Source organism: Colletotrichum godetiae (genome assembly GCF_030913485.1).
Source record: "Colletotrichum godetiae strain CBS 193.32 chromosome Unknown BDP55scaffold_12, whole genome shotgun sequence".
NCBI lineage: Eukaryota > Fungi > Ascomycota > Sordariomycetes > Glomerellales > Glomerellaceae > Colletotrichum > Colletotrichum godetiae.
In genome coordinates this window covers 155,954-171,623 of record NW_026851260.1, presented here as the reverse complement: position 1 = coordinate 171,623, position 15,670 = coordinate 155,954, and the positions used below count along the sequence as shown (strand labels likewise).

Here is a 15,670-nt window from a genome sequence, read left to right as displayed (position 1 = left end):
GCGTAGGGTCCCTCCTCTCCCTCTTCCGCGTCTGTTTTTGAGAGACAGAAATAAGCCCCGGAAGAGGCCCCAGAGTGTGAGAGCGAAAAAAAAAAAAGCGTGAGAGAGGGGGAGGAGAGTCCACACCTCCCCCACCCCGGGGTGCGTAGCCGCCCGCCGCGAAGACTCGGGGTGCTACCCTGCAGAAAGAATTGGAGCTGGAACCGCTGAGCAAGGGGTGCTCATAACGTGGAGTTACCCACAGTGTCGTGAGAGTGAGGTGAGAGTGAGAGGTATCTGAAGGAAATGTGGTCCTGGATGAGGGGGCTTCTCACTCTGGGGAGGCTGCCAAGGAGGGGGTGGTCTGAAGGAGGTGTCGCACACGGTGGCCACGACCGGACCTTTCACGCTGTGGCTCCGGCCTTTCCCTGCTCAGGTACGTACTTTTACACTTATTCTCGACCCCTGCCCAAATCGAGTAGGCTGTCAGGTACGTACTGAAAGTACGCCACTGCGTGCTGTCGCTGGGGACAGGATACGTACCGACACTCCAGTCTCCAGGCACATTGATGCAAACCTTGGACAGCTCACCCAAGACCCTAATAAGGTACTACTCAAGGTACGGAGCACTGCGCAAGGTACCTCAGTGTGAGTGATGGGAGGTGTGCACAAGGTCCGGTACCTCAACCCACGTACCTTTTGTGGCATCCCGGCCAGCGACCACAAGGTGCCAAAGGTGCGCAATTCTCTTTCCCATGCCCCATGCTCCTCCTGCTTATACCCAATTCTTTCCCCCTCTCCAAACACTCCCATACACTCCTCCACCCCATTCAGCTTTGTGCACACTCCTTCCCTTTCCCTCCATCCATGCCGACCGGCCCAGGTCCCCTCGTTGAGATACTTTGCTTCGGCCCACCCCCCTCTGCCCGCTGACCTCCCGAGCTTTCTACCTCCTCTCTACCACAGTACCTCGATCCGCCTCTCTCTCTCCTGGCTGGTATAATACTTCACTTGCGCCTCACCCTCCTGCGGCTTGTTTAGCTACACCACTACCTCTTACTCTCCCTTCACCAATCGCCCAGCCTCACATCGACTTTTCCGATCCTTTCCAAATACTACACCATATACATTGACAATCTCCGGTACAACCACATCGTCAACAACCTCTTCACATTAATTACTAGTGGGAAACAGTAGGACCTCGTCGCCATATACAACAAGGACTTGACACACTTTTTATCTTCTCGACCAAGCCAATCCACCCAGGAATCACTCCAACTCGACTCAAGCACAAGCTTCTCAACACGGATACATGCTCAACTCGTCAAAAATGCATGCCCGCGATGCCACCGGTCGTCAGGTCTCGCTCCTGAACGACGAGCCTACCGCCCAATCCACCCACCAAAGAATGGAGTACCGCACAGTTAACCAGGTCATCTCACAACCCTTCCACCCGGCACCGCGAAGCAATTCTTCCTCGCCTCACACCCCGGAGCTCCTCCGCTCCGACTCTTACGACTCAAACGCGAGCAACGATCCTCTTTCGCCCATGACTCCTACCTCGTATGATCCTTCCAGAGTTGGTGCATTCTCTGGTCAACCCATGTATGACGACTACGATATGCCCGCAAAACGCCCTGCGTATGCGAACCATAGCCGCGCAGCCTCGTATGAGGAGGACAGCTCAGCAACATCACCCTTGCCTGAACGTCCTGGCAAGAGGTACCCTTGCCGCTATCGCGACAGCCACGGCTGCGAGAAGACCTTCACCACTTCAGGCCATGCTTCTCGTCACTCTAAGATCCACACTGCCGAGAAGGCCGTGCAATGCACTTTCGACGGCTGCCAAAAGAAGTTCACCAGAGCAGACAACATGAAGCAGCACCTTGAGACTCACTACAAGGACAAGTCTCGCTCCTCCACATCGGCGAAGGCTTCACGCCCCTCAATGGGCGGTCTGTCAGCTTCCGGCCGCAGGTCCTCCTCATCATCCGTGAGGGCCGCCGCGGCCAGCAACCGCGCTTCCCGCGACCAGCCTATGTGGGAGGGTGAGTCCCCTTACGGATACCCTCCTGGCCAAGCTCCCCTCCCATCTCCCGCTGCAAGTGGTGCGTGGGATTTGCGCGGCCTGCAAATGCCTCTTGTGAGCCGTCCCAGTGCCGCGAGAACACCCAGCAGCGGCCTGGATGCGCTGGCTATGGCTGTTGCTTGCCAAGAAGGCGCGTAGAGCTTTGTTGGGATCAGAATGATTGCATGTCTTTTCTCCTCTCCCTCTTGGGCAGTTTCAACACTTATACCCGGCGGACTCTTGCAGCGTGTCCTACATAATACCCCATCATTCTTTCTTTCGGCGGCTACGTAGTGGTCAACGATGCGGAGAACTTCTCGGGGGGCTCCCGGCTGCGATGGGTTATCAACCTTTCACATCGGGTAGCCTCTAACCTCCCACGTTTCCTTCGTTTTTCTTTGATTTTTCTCTATGTATTGGGGCAATAGAGGGTCGCAAAGCATATGAATGGCGTGCCTGCACATACACGGAAAGGAAACAAGGCAACAAAAATGGCGGCGTTATTTATCACTTTTTTTCTTTTTTTTTTACCGCGAAGGTCTACAACCCAGGGGCGGATTTCTCTCTACACGGCGTTGGTTTCTCCACGGTTTCGTACACATACCCGAATCCTCGATTCAATCAGTACCGAGGGGCAGACGCATCACTGCGATTGTTTGTTTAAGATGAGGAAAAAGGCTATTTCTGGTCGGAATGGGATACATATACACGAGGTTTCCCAGATAGGCTCTCTTTTTGGAAGAAAAACTGGGATGACGATTACTGGAAATGAAGGAGAGTGATTTATCATGGACGGGGGGCGCATGGGATTCCAGATACCAGAGCGCCCGGGGGGTGGTGGACAATCCTTCTCATAGACCACTTACAAGAGTGGATGAGAAATTGGGAGTTTATCCCAATGTCTATATCACTTCCATTGCCTGTCGTCTTGGTTCACAGCCAGCGGTAAGGCCAAAATACAAACACACGTTGAACAAACATACTCGATTGCTTTCCTCTGTCTTACGCTTCCACTTCTTGCTCATGTGTAAGGTCGCCCACGCGGCTGGCACCATCAACCATCGAGATGTTAATCAGTACACCATGAACACAGTTCCCAGAGCGATGTCTTGTCTCACCAAAATGTCTCTGTGCCACGCAGCTAGTAAACGGAAAAAAAAAACCCCCCAGATACCTAACCAAAAACCTACGATGCATTCCACCGAGAGCCTGTAGCTGTTTGAGCCCGCGCCATTGCAAGACAAGAAAAAATCCGCGCGGCCCAGCCAATTCCCCATGGCACCATGCTGCCCATGCCGATCGGCCTTGGTGATCCCGATCAGACGGTTGAAGACAACTTCCAGAGAAGTTTTGTCTCCCATTTCTCTCGTTCTCTCTCCCAAGTCCGGCATAGCCAAGGAGAGTAGGGAGAGAGAGAATGGGGGATACAGGGATGTGTGGTATATGAGAAGGGGTGGGGTGGTGGTTGGGGAGAAATTCTCCAGCATTGCATGTGCCATGCCATGCCATTGCCCATCCCGTCGGATCCAGCAGCAGCAACAGCAGCAGCAGCAAATTGAAGATCTCGATCTAGTGTTTTCTTTCAGTCTTTTCTTGTTTCTCGCGATTTTGGTTCCTTGAAACATGGACAGAACCAGAACCACGCCAGCAACTAACTCTACCTTACCTCCTCGGCCCGAACATGGCGCCCAATGCCTACGAATAATGTCTCTTTTCATTTTCCTCCTTCTCCTCCTTCTTTCTTTTGGTCTTTCTATTTTTTACACACCCCCGGAGATAAGTGCCCATCCAAACCCTGCCTCACCCGTTGGAATGGAACGAGGCGTGTGAATGAGCAAACCCGGATCGGTCAAACCTGTTGCCTGGGACATTCTTTTTTTGGGCGTCTGTCGACGAAACGACGCAGACATCGAACCCGCTCGCCGCTGGAATGTAAGTTGGAACGTCCCACGCTCGTTGGTCGGTATACGCTAGATCGCAGCGCAAACGGTTTCTTTCCCACGAGGTCTGCGGAGGGCGTACAATAAGGCTAGGGCGTATGGGCACATGGGCGTGTTTTGGCTCTGGCTGTTCAAATGGCCTCGAGGGCGGCTCAATTCGATGGACGTTTTCGTCTTTCTCTATTAAGTCTATATTGTAGCTTTTGGACCACCGCCTCCGGCATTGGTACCTCTATCCGTCTGTCTCAACCCAGGACTGTTGCGCCAGCCCCATAACGCCAGTGGCTTTCATCATCGGAGCAGACCTGCGCAACATCGACAACTCATCGCGATTGTTGAGAAACCTACGGTTGCCCCTTGACACGAGCTGAAGACTACTGCTGCTTCCAGAGTTCCTCCTTCTCGGTGCAGAGTCTTGCCATCTCATACTGCTCATCTGTTTGGCAGACCAGCGTACGGCACTTGGCCCTGTTCTTACCGACTTCCTGTACCGTATCGACAATTTTTTTGCTGTTAAGGTCGTCGTCGATGGTGAAGCCGAGGCAGGTGCACTGTTCTACGACGCGTTTGCGTAGCCTATCGCTCTTCTCACCGATGCCACCGGCAAAGACCAATGCATCCACATCGCCGTGGAGGGTGACAAAGTAGGAGCCGATGAAAGCGCATATTCTGTCAACGAAAATGTCGAATGCGAGTCTGTGCGTAGGCTCGCCCGAAGAAGCAATGACACCGAAGTTGGTCGTTCCTGTCAGGGCCTTCCATCCGCTTTGTTTGTTAAGAATCTCTTCAGCCTCGGTAAGATGCAACTTTGACGTTGAATTAGGGGAGAGCTTTCCAACGTCACTCGCGTAGTGGAAGACGAGACTGTGCGCATACAAGTTAGCCAGTTGCTAAACACGCGCAACGGGTGTTGTCTGTAATTTACCTCGGATCTACATTCCCGCTTCTTGTGGCTCCGGGCAAGCCGGCAACGGGCGTCAATCCCATGCTTGTATCCCAACTCTGGCCGTTTCGGATGGCGCAAGCGCTTGCACCACTTCCCAGATGAAGAGCGATGATGTTCAAGTCTTTGGTCTCTTTGCCGAGGAACTCGGCGACGGACCGAGTGATGAAGGAATAGCTGACGCCATGGAATCCGAACTTTCTGAGGTGGTTCTTTTTGGCAATTTCTTGGTTGATGGGGTATGTGCGGACGTGCTCGGGGATGGTAGAGTGGAACTGTGTGTCAAAGCATGCAACGTTGACAGCGTCGGGCAGCTGCTCCACGCACGAGTTTACGATATCAAGGGCCGGGCCGTTATGCAGCGGGGCAAGATCGCTGAGCTCCTCTAGGTGGTGATATGTGTCCTGGGTGATGACTTGGGAGCACGGATAGTCGCCTCCATGCACGATGCGGTGACATGTCAAGGCAATGTCGGCCTTTTGCTTGATCTCGGGCAGTTCTGCGTCATCAATCAGGGTCTTTAGAAGCACCTTGAAAGCATCATCTTGTGTAGACACTTTCTCCTCCAGATCCTCATTCTTCTTGACTTCAACACCGCCGCGGGTGTAAGAGACTTGAGCTGGTGGAGCCGTCAGACCACTGATGGATGTCTCTGCAATCTGGTGGGGTGGTTGCTTGGTCTCGGCCGAGTAGACCGAGATTTTGACAGAGCTCGACCCCGCGTTGATAGCAAGGATAACCTTCATCGTGAGTAGGGTCTCAATGTGCAATAGTGGTCTGCTGTAAGGACGGAGAGTTCGTCTCGAATGCCTTCTTGGACCGAACGATTCGGCAGCTAGAAGTTGTACGTCGATGTGATATACAACCCACGATTGGGTCTCTTGATTCGGCCGTTGAGATTGAATCGACTACTTGGTGGTGGTGTCTTGTATCAAATGACTAAGAATCAATGTGTTGAAATTACGACGCTGTTGGACGAAACAAGTCAAGATGTGACAAGCTGAGATGGGCGAGAATGCAAGCTTTTAAGATCAGCACCATCAGCAGATGTCGGCGGTGGAATGGTCAAGAGCCGGAGTGGGTGGTGTTGCCCTGGGCACCATGATCTGAGGTTTCTCTCGCTGAGAATGTCCGCCTTGGCCGGGTGTGGTGACGTTCCATGGTGCAATTAGACCTCTGGGGGCGGGGGGTTGCTGCGAGCTGGCAGCTACGGGACCCCGCGCCGTGCCTTGTCACTCCACCAGATAGTGCAGAAGTGGATGATGTGTGGGGCCTGTCAAACCTGTCAACGCCCGGACCCGGAAACCCAAAGCGGCGGCTTCTAGCCATGCAAATAACACACCACTTTTTGGAGTTGCCTGATGCCATACACCAAGCCAACTACGTGGAACCATAACCCACCATCGCGCACTCCGTTGTGATGTCGATGTTCCGCGAGCTGAACGTTGATCGGTATTCATTCCACCAAGATCTGTGCAGCGTTGCACCACGTAGGCGCCATCCGTTCCTTGAAGTTGCAAAACAATCCAGGTCGAACCCCGAGAGACGAGTCAGTTGATGGCAGCCTACTCCTCTTATCTGGCCGATATTCCGTGCCCTGAAATGGATGCTGGTTGAGGTTTGTCGTCGTTCGGGGAGCTGTTCAAGCGGCCGAGTCAGACTCATACGAATCTGGGGGCTCCATCACTGGCTCCAAGCCTCTAGAGATATCAGGGGACGGCAGTTCGGACATCTCCCCCGGAAGCATTTCCGGCGATGGCAGCTCAACGTGGTGGGCAGGAAACGGTATTCCGTGAAACTCGCTGTCAGAGCTGTGCGCTACGACCCAGCTTTCTAAGAATCGAAGGTAATCTGTCCCATGTAAGTCAAATGTCCTTTCCACATTATAAGGCGAGGTAACAAGGGCATGATGACTTGGTAAAAAGACGCTCATGGTCTGTCAAGGAATGATGTGCCATACCTTCGCGCTTACTGAACTGGACGCCGATATAGCGAATGTTCAATGTGCCCGACGTTGCTCCTTCAGGAGTCGATGGGCCCCCTTGTGATCCAGAACGTACGCGAGGACGCATTCGTTGTGCCAGGTTGAAGCGCGAGCGGGAACTGCTGTTGTCTGGGGCGCTGCTGCGTCGACTTCCGCGAACTGTCAAGCGGACTTGGCGGTGTCGATCGTCGCGGTTACGCAGTTCGCCCTCAAAATTGTGGATTTCGTATTCTCGATATTGACGGCCACTCGCACGATTCGCAAGAACGGTCAACGAATGGTAGGTCGAATATCGGTCCCTCCAAAGCTTCAGCCTCTGTACCAGTCCCATACCCCTGATATTCCCAAAGCCATCCGTTCTTCCGTGCAGGTCGGACCAAACGACATCAACATCATAGTAATCAACCAAGTCTTTCCGACGAACGTCTCCCTGGAAGCGTATGGAGCTCTCCACGGTGGTGAACTCGTACTTGACCTCGGTAAGATGGTCATGAACTACCACACCTTCGCCGGTAGTGTATCTGACTCTGTGTGGCTCGCGAAAGCTGACAAAAAGCTCGAGTTCGCAAGGATCCGTGTACGGACGATGACGGGCGTGTAAAGTATGAGGAAAGATATCGGCGGGCACGTCGGACGGAACTAGACTATGGTCAGAATGAAGTCCCCAGCTCGGATGGTGAAGAAGGGTGATGAGGTACGAAAGTGCTCAAGAAGCTCGCTCTGGTAGCTGCACTGCCATAGTACACGGCGCTGCTCGGAGCCAACAACCTCCCAAGGACCCAGATAAACGGTGCTTTCGTTGGGAGTGTTCTCAAAGAGGGTTCTGGAGATCAACGAGGGTCAGAAAGGGGTAAAGACTACTTTCATAACGTGTGTTTATAGCAATTTAGAAATAGGTGCTTCGAATGGAGTAGTGGAAGAATGGTACATTGTTGCTTGGTAGCCAGGTGGACCAAGGTCCAGAGGATGCAGAGAGGCGTGCGGTGCTGATGCCTCGGAGGTGAGAGCCGATATGGTTGAGGCACCTGAAGTTGGTGTCCAGGTCGAGTCAATGGGGCTCGCGTATGGCTGGCCGTAGGAAGGGGGCCGACCGAGGGAGGAAGACGTAAAAGACGAGCCGGAGGAAGACGAGGCGGCCATGCTTGGATGGCTCTGGCCTACTTCTTGTCTCGGAGCCTTGTCTACAAATCAATAAAAGCCTGCGGGGAGTTGAGATGGCAATCATGGCATGGTGGTGGAGATTTGGGTATGTGGCCGATCCGTCTGGTGGTTCGAAATCGTGTGGTCGTCGGTATGGTAGGCGCGATTAGATCTCGGGACGGATGCATTCAAACGACTGGACGATGCGACGGCAAGAAGGTATACGGGTGCCTTTCAACTGCTCGAGGTAGCGATGGTACTGGAGCTTTGCATGGGGCGGCAGGCGTTGCGCCTGGCGTCAATGTTGGGAAAGGACGACAAGACGGATGGATTTCTCGCAGGCGGAGGAAGAACGAGGGCGCCGAGGCAAGTGACGGACGGCAGGGCGCAAGCTTGGTATTTCTGAAGTAGTACCACGGATAGTGGCGCCTAAAGTAAGGTCAAGTTGGGTACCGTTAGAGAATCCAAACAGCCAAGCCGTCAGCAAAGGAGGTGCCAATGCCAGTGCCGGGGCCGGTGCCGGTGAGGTTGTGACCTGGCACAAGACTACCTAGCACAGCGCCGAGTTAGAGCAAGGCTTGATTTTGAAGAGGAGTTGACTAATGTAGTTGATATGGTTGAGGCAGGCAAAGACGCGGCATCGGAAAGTCAAGCGAGGATGGAGGACGATTTGACGGACGGAGCGGGGTCGTAATATGGTGGTGGTGAAGGGCCGGGTGCGGAGTCAGATGGCAGAAGAGGGGTGTCTGTTGGCGGATGGACTTTAGTTGAAGAGCAGGCGGGCAGGGCGGAAGGATGCTCGGAAGAGTGCTGCGAGGTAAGGTAAGGTTAGTAGTAGGAGATAATTGATGCAGCGACTGGATAGTGGTGGGCAAATACCCCAAACCCCCGGGTGCGGACGTGGATCCGAAGAATTGGTCGGGTACCGCCGTACCGGGGACTAAATTTAACGGTCTGCCGGTAAACTGTCTCGCTTGCCTCAACCAATTGTGATGGTTCCATCCGTAATTCTCTTCTTTTCCCATCTGCCCAAGATAAGGTACCTACCTACTCACATTAAGGTAAGGTAAGGTAGGGAGTCAATTCCAGTGCAACATACAGAATACTTCAGTCTAGCCTTTACGATGAAGCACACTCAAGGTAGGTAAGTGCCATCCGACGTTATACAACGGGAAGGAACCCTACCTTCGGTATCTGTATGGAGTACCTAGATACCTTGGTCCTCGACAAGTTACGGATACGGATACCACGAGATGGATTGAGTGGGGTTGGAGTTACCAATTCCAGTTCGAGGTGCCCGCCGCCGTCAGGTTGGGTCAGCCAATGACAGCCCCAGAAGCGACAGCATGCTCGAGTGACTGGTACTGGGACTTCCCATCGTGCCCTCGGCTCAGTGCCCACCTGCATGGCTCATGTCCCTGTTACTGAACTATTCTAGTCCAGTCTGTTCCTGCTGCCACGATTTTAGTTACCAGTAGCCTGCGCACCTGCTCTACACCATGGCTCCATTTACGGGCGTGACGGATCAAGCCTTTGCAGTCGATGGGCATATTTACAGGAGCCCGAGACCTTAGTGTCCGACTGTCAATTCAAGTTTTGAGATCACGATGCTCAGCGAAGCAATGCCAGTGGTGCGTGCATAGGTAGCTCTAAGGTAGGATCCGACATTCTCCCTGTCTCATGTTAGCTTGAGGTAGCTTGCCTTGAAATTGAACCCTGAGCATAATTGACTATCGACGTTCCACTACCTTAACCCGAGGATATGGCAAGTCCTGGTTCGCCATATTGCATTGGGCTCGGTTGAGAGATCAACTATTGACTATTGACAACCTCCGGACGAATACGGTCACATTCGTTGGTTGCTAGTAGGTGGGGGTCATTGTCAATGGAAGTTGCTTACCTACCTTACCTTAATTGAGACCAGGGCATTTTGACAAGATTTGCCGCAACCTTTTACTTTCCTCGCCCAAAATCAGAATCCAAGCCTGCGGTTTTCTACCTTAGGTCCCTTACTTGCTTAGTCTTTTCGGCGCTTGGCAGCCATCAGCCAGCCTGCTCTGCGGTTAGCGTCTTGTCCCGTCAACCTTACCTTCTTGCTCAACGATCCTTACTCGGCTTCACTCTTTCATCATTTCATCACCTCGGGACTGAGTTGATCCCGGTGTTCCTTCAGGCTCGCTTTCGTTGAATCCGTATCCTCACTTATGACCTCTCCTCGACACAATTACTCTCTTCAAGCTCAACCAACTCAATGGCCCTTTGTTGACCACACGTACGGCCAAGGTACCCTTGCTTGTAAATGGGTCCCGCTTACTGCGACCCATTCTTCCACCTCTTCAATCCGACTATCCGACCTCTCCTGCATCCAAGCATAACACGCGCTGTTGTGTGAGCGTGTCTCGCCTCATACTTTGATAGCGAAGCACTTCTCAATTCAAGGGTCTGCTGTGTATGTGGGCTACATCCCCTGCCTACAGCCCCGTATTACCAGTCTCACTCGAAGAAACCGCGTCTCCCAACTTCCATCCACCGATCGTAATAGTGAATCAGTCTGAGGAAGTCGAGCGGCAGCCATGTCGGCTTTGCCCGATCCTCTGGCGAGAAGAAATCGGGGCTATTTGGGCAGTGATAGTTCCGCCTTGTCTGCCCGCGATATTCAGGTACGTCTACTTATTCCGACCTCGTCCCGTCTTTGGTTTCCTGTCCGGTGTCACCGCTCTCTTCTGTGCACCGCCGTTGCCACTTGGCCTCATTTCGCAGTTTGACAGCTGTTCCGATCCTTCATCGCATCTTACATCAGACGTTAGCTCATCATTCTTCTAGGACCGCAGTCAGTTGCGTTATGAGCTCGACCTCAACTCATGGAACTTGCGTATTTGGGGCGTGGCCGCATCGGGCTTTCTAACAGATTCGTGAGCCAGTCTCTCAATGCTCTCACTCTAAATGTAATATTCCATGGCCAGCAGACTGACTTCATTCCATAGCTACAACCTCTTTTCCACAAATGTTATCCTTGCCTCCATAGCGTTCGTATACTGGCCATCACCCGGCGAAAGATGGCAAGGGTTGCTCATCAACTTCTTTACTCTTCTGGGCTCCGTCATTGGCCAACTGCTCTTTGGGTTTTTGGCCGATTTCTACGGACGAACACGTCTCTATGGTATTGAGCTCGTACTCGTCATTGTGTCGACAATTGGTGTTGCCACGAGCAGCTACGGCTTCGACGACATGAGCTTCTTGGCTCTGTTCATCTGGGTGAGTCACTGTCGCTAGTTCTACTCCTCTTATCCCCGCCTTGAGAGCTGTTCCAACTGACATCTGAGATCCTCGTAGTGGCGTTTCGTAATGGGTATCGGTTAGTGACCACGTTGAGAAATCATTTCGTTATCCACCAGCTCAAAGAACCACATTTAACATGATAACAAATTTGAAGGCATTGGTGCCGAGTATCCCCTTAGCGCAGTCATAACCTCAGAATGGTCGAGCACGCAGTCCCGGGGAACTATGATCTCTTCTGTCAGTCAGCAAGCAACTTCTACATCTCAGAATCTCACCACTAACCAATAGTGGTAGACATTCATGATGCAGCCCATAGGCCAAGCTCTTGCCCAACTTGTCGGCCTCTGGGTTCTTGTCGGTCGTGATAAGAGCGAGGGCCTACAAGCCATGCAATGTGGCCTCGATACAAAATACGATAGAGAATGCCGCCGCGCCGTGGATGGCATTTGGCGCATCGTCATCGGCTCCGGCGCCGTCCCCGCTCTTCTAGCTATCATTTTCCGGTTCTTCTTGTTCGATTGTGGATTATACAGCCTCGAAGTCAGAAACAAGCCCGGTATAGCATTGAGGAACACGCAGAGAGTCTATGGCGCTCCTGCTGGCGCGACAGCGGGCTACCCCATGACCCCCCAAGATGGGATGCAAGCCACCAACTCACAACAACCTATGCCCATACAATTCTCCAAGCAAGACCTTTATAAGTACTTTATCGAAGATGGCAATTGGTACTATCTTCTGGGTGAGTCGTTCGCACAGTGTTGCATGGCTTGAACTGCGAGGCCTTGTTCTAGGTCTTGCGACATAAGACTGGTGACCTCTCGCGCACGTATGGAAACTGAGCGTAATATAGGAACCGCTGCAACATGGTTCTTCCTCGATGTCAGCTTCTACGGTCTCAGTTTAGATAACCGAGGGACACTTTCAGACATGTGGGCGACCACGGGACCGACGCCCATCGATGGCCGGCTTCCGTGCTGGAACTCCAAGTTTCCCGACGGCAACGCAACTGCAAGACTCTGGAGCCAGACTGGCCTCCCGGTCTGGCAGACGGACGCAACTCTACCCTGCAACACAATCTACGACGTGCTTCTGGAACAGGCTAAACAGTATTTGTTGACCGTATCCATCGCCTCGATCGCTGGCAGCGCCTGTTTCGTCGTCGCTGCCAACAGAATCCCGAGAAGGCTGTGGCTCACAGTCTCTTTCTTCGTTCTTGCTATACTATTCGTCATTACGGGCTGTGTATACTACGGCGTCAACAGAACCCCCGGGGCGCCAGCGACAGTCGTGTTTGTGGCACTATGCCACTTCATGTTCAACTTTGGTGCGTGTCTTTTCCCGTACGCCCGCATTGCTCCAACAGCAGCTAACAATCATCACCTCCAGGGGCAAACACCCTAACATTCATCATCCCAGCCGAAATCTTCCCAACCTGCTACCGCTGCACCTGCCACGGCATCTCCGCCGCCGCCGGGAAGCTGGGCAGCATCGTGGCCCTCCTTGTCGTGTACGGCATCAACTCGTCCTACACCGCCGTCAACCGGCAGGGGCTCATCTTTTTGCTCTTTGGCTCCTTTGTCGCCGTCGGCGCCGTCTTCTCCTGGGCCTACCTGCCCGACTCGCAGCGGTGGGTCATTGACGAGGACTCTGGGCGGCGCGTGCTGGAGCAGAAGACGCTCGAGGAGCTGGGGGAAGGGCGGGAGAGGGCGAGGCAGCTGGGTGAGGTGATTACCGTCAAGGAGAAGTGGCATGATTTGAAGAGGAGGAGGGCGTCGCCGTCGCCTTCGCAGGCGACGAACCCATGAAGAAATGGCTTTGAATGTATTTGGACAATGGCCACATCGTAGGATAAGGTGAATAATTTGATTCGAGGGCACTGAGGGCCTTGACCCCCTATTTCTGGCCAACATAGATAGATAGTCATTGTGATCCATTTAATCGCTGTCCTCACCCTCCCGACAGCTATATTTACGCCGCTGTGCTTCCACCAAAGAGATAGACCGCTTCCCGCAGACATCAAATATTCAGCTGCCCATCCGGATCAAGAGCCACCTGCAAGAATTCCACAGTCTCCGCATACACCGCCTTCCCGCTCGTCGTAGCCTGAACATGCGCGTTATTCTCCAGCGCATCGAGCCATTTAGCCCACCGCAACCCAGGCGCGGGCGCAGGCCACCCGCACAGCGGCTGCAGGACGCGCGAGAGGCGGACGGCAAAGGGCGCAAAGTGGACGTCGACGAGGGACATTGTGTTTCCGAGGAAGAAGGGCCCCTGTTCGTCTGCGGCGAGGACGAGGTCTTTGATTGCGTTTTGGAGGCGCTCAATGTACTGTGGTCGTAAGGTTGGGTCTGGGCTGCGGAGGAGGCGGTAGAATGCTGGGGCGAGGCGGGTGTTTATCTATCATCGTGTGGGTTAGTATGATCTTGACTATTGGATTGAAGAGAGGAAGAGGGGGGCGGGGCCATGGACGAACGTGGGTTATCCATTGTCGACAATTTGCGCGGAGTTTTACGTCTGATGGGAAGAGTGGGATGGTCTTGTCCATGTCTTCGAGCTGTATTCAGACAACATCGCAAATAATCAGCAAAAGAGGAATGTTTCCTCGCAATGGGCATGCATTTTTGAGGAGGAGTTTCAAGACTGACATATTCCAATATCACGCCGCTGTCGGCACAAGCCCAGTCGCCTTGCCGTATCGCGGGAACGGTTCCCCTGGGGTTTGCTTCCAGCAGCGGTTGCGAGGCCGCCACCTTGTACGGGTCTTCTTCGCAGTACTGGTAAGCCAGCCCCTTTGCTTCAAGAGCGATCCAGACGCTTTGAGAAAAGGGACTAGACAAGAGTTTTAGATAAACATTTGGAGGATAAGAGTTCTGCGAGAGAAATGACGAACCAGTAACATGCTGAATACAGCTTCAAATCGCTCTCTTTCTCGTGCTTCTTGATGGTCCAGTGAGCCCGGCCCGTTGCCTTTCGAGGTCCATCGTTCTGTTCGGTCATATGGTGTCAGCGTCTTGGGAGTCAAATCACTAACAGCATGATATAGCCCTCACCTTGGCGGCGTCAGTCTTATGCTTGGCAAGATATCGCTGAATACTATTCTTCTTCACCTCGTCGCTCTTGGCGAGGGTATGCTGATGCGGCCCCGGGATGCCGCTGACGCTAATGTGCCCGTTCACCCGCTGGATCGTCCAAAACTTCTGCCCCGGCGCGGGCAGGTTGTTCGGCGTCGCGGGCGCGACCCTCAGCTCCCTCTCCCCAGGCGGTGCGAGCACTGTATGCGCCCCGTTGAGCGCCTGCCCGCCGTTCAGGGGCACGTAGGTGCCGTCGTCGACGTCGTGGAGGGTGGCGCCGGGAAAATACTCTGTGATTTTGATCTTGACGTCGCACAGGTTGAGTTTGCGCGAGACGCGGTTGCGGCGCTTCTTGGTCGGGTCGTCGGATTTTTTTGTTCCGGGAGGGCGGCCCTTGAGGCGGCAGTCCCAGTAGTGGGAGATGAAGGGTTTCTTCTTGTAATTCTGGGTTGAACGGTGGGAGTAGACGTTGTCTACGTGTGGGAAGTAGGTCTCGAACCTTTTGACATGGTTAGAACAATATACCTCTGAGTTTTATTGGACGCTGCTGCTACAGCTGCTGAAGAAGGGGAGTGAACAGACTGCTCATGAGTGAGAATGATGAGGCCATCTGCATCAAACAGCTTCTGCCGCCACTCCTCGAGGTTCGGGGGGTCGAGAACCCATTTCGCGCTTAAAAGACTGCCGTGCGGCCTCCATCCGGGGGTGGTAGTACCGTCGATGGGAATGAACCCGGCGGGCCCGACGAGAGACTCGCCCATCTCAATCGTGATGGCTTCCGGCATCGCAAGGCCCGGCGCCAAAATGCCAAACTGGCTATGCTGAACTGGCGGCGGCTCCATCGCGGGGCCATGAACCGGCCGATGCGAAAGGTCTGACGTTGACGGGCCCGTTGGCCCAAAACCACCAACACCACCACCAGGTACTACTACAGCATGTTGCTGCTGCTGTTGCTCGGTTTGCCCGTCTGCGGCAGAGGGCATATGTAAATCCTGATCCCGTGAGAGCTCGGCATGAAACACGGATTGGTGGGCCTCCATCTCAGACATGTCGATGGAAGACCCGGTGTTAGGGGGGCCGGAGCCGGGACGGAAGTGGGTTACGGCACCGGCATCGGCACCGACAGCAAAAGGCGGAGGCGGCGGTGGCTGCTGCTGCTGCTGTTGAGGCTGATGCTGCTGGGCAGGGTGGAGACTGTGCGGAGGGATGGTCTCGCCCCGGCTGGCTGGAGAGACTTCAAACGGCGAGGACGGACCTGCTGGCATT

General features: G+C 53.8%; 7 protein-coding genes across 7 annotated transcripts; 3 read left to right on the top strand and 4 right to left on the bottom strand.

Annotated features, from left to right (window-relative positions):
• Positions 1 to 1,309: 1,309 nt before the first annotated feature.
• On the top strand, positions 1,310 to 2,206 carry BDP55DRAFT_548008 (uncharacterized protein; the record flags this gene model as incomplete). The annotated part of the gene is made up of 1 exon (XM_060568801.1): positions 1,310 to 2,206. One exon carries the CDS (start codon positions 1,310 to 1,312, stop codon positions 2,204 to 2,206), a length of 897 nt encoding a protein of 298 aa, XP_060431870.1.
• A 142-nt stretch (positions 2,207 to 2,348) lies between these two features.
• Positions 2,349 to 2,975, top strand: BDP55DRAFT_58702 (uncharacterized protein). Its single transcript, XM_060570887.1, has one exon. It carries the CDS (start codon positions 2,491 to 2,493, stop codon positions 2,827 to 2,829), a length of 339 nt encoding a protein of 112 aa, XP_060431869.1. The 5' UTR covers positions 2,349 to 2,490; the 3' UTR covers positions 2,830 to 2,975.
• On the bottom strand, positions 2,975 to 4,063 carry BDP55DRAFT_58663 (uncharacterized protein). The gene has a single exon (XM_060570879.1). The coding sequence runs from the start codon at positions 3,763 to 3,765 to the stop codon at positions 3,121 to 3,123; it is 645 nt and encodes a 214-aa protein (XP_060431868.1). The 5' UTR covers positions 3,766 to 4,063; the 3' UTR covers positions 2,975 to 3,120.
• BDP55DRAFT_58694 (acetate kinase) lies at positions 4,064 to 5,958 on the bottom strand. The gene is made up of 2 exons (XM_060570885.1): positions 4,913 to 5,958; positions 4,064 to 4,851 (listed from the first exon to the last, which is right to left on the bottom strand). Exons 1-2 carry the CDS (start codon positions 5,674 to 5,676, stop codon positions 4,362 to 4,364), a joined length of 1,254 nt encoding a protein of 417 aa, XP_060431867.1. The 5' UTR covers positions 5,677 to 5,958; the 3' UTR covers positions 4,064 to 4,361.
• Positions 5,959 to 6,572: 614 nt separating this feature from the next.
• On the bottom strand, positions 6,573 to 8,054 carry BDP55DRAFT_548372 (uncharacterized protein; the record flags this gene model as incomplete). The annotated part of the gene is made up of 4 exons (XM_060568830.1): positions 6,573 to 6,781; positions 6,891 to 7,553; positions 7,613 to 7,737; positions 7,843 to 8,054. The coding sequence occupies 4 exons, from the start codon at positions 8,052 to 8,054 to the stop codon at positions 6,573 to 6,575; spliced, it is 1,209 nt and encodes a 402-aa protein (XP_060431866.1).
• A 2,573-nt stretch (positions 8,055 to 10,627) lies between these two features.
• BDP55DRAFT_548042 (phosphate transporter) lies at positions 10,628 to 13,138 on the top strand (the record flags this gene model as incomplete). Its single annotated transcript, XM_060568804.1, has 8 exons — positions 10,628 to 10,714; positions 10,878 to 10,966; positions 11,039 to 11,309; positions 11,388 to 11,409; positions 11,488 to 11,570; positions 11,628 to 12,072; positions 12,184 to 12,657; positions 12,720 to 13,138. The coding sequence occupies 8 exons, from the start codon at positions 10,628 to 10,630 to the stop codon at positions 13,136 to 13,138; spliced, it is 1,890 nt and encodes a 629-aa protein (XP_060431865.1).
• Positions 13,139 to 13,349: 211 nt separating this feature from the next.
• On the bottom strand, positions 13,350 to 15,669 carry BDP55DRAFT_726567 (glutathione S-transferase domain-containing protein; the record flags this gene model as incomplete). The annotated part of the gene is made up of 6 exons (XM_060579165.1): positions 13,350 to 13,730; positions 13,807 to 13,887; positions 13,979 to 14,162; positions 14,224 to 14,318; positions 14,384 to 14,903; positions 14,930 to 15,669. The coding sequence occupies 6 exons, from the start codon at positions 15,667 to 15,669 to the stop codon at positions 13,350 to 13,352; spliced, it is 2,001 nt and encodes a 666-aa protein (XP_060431864.1).
• Between the last annotated feature and the right edge of the window lies 1 nt (position 15,670).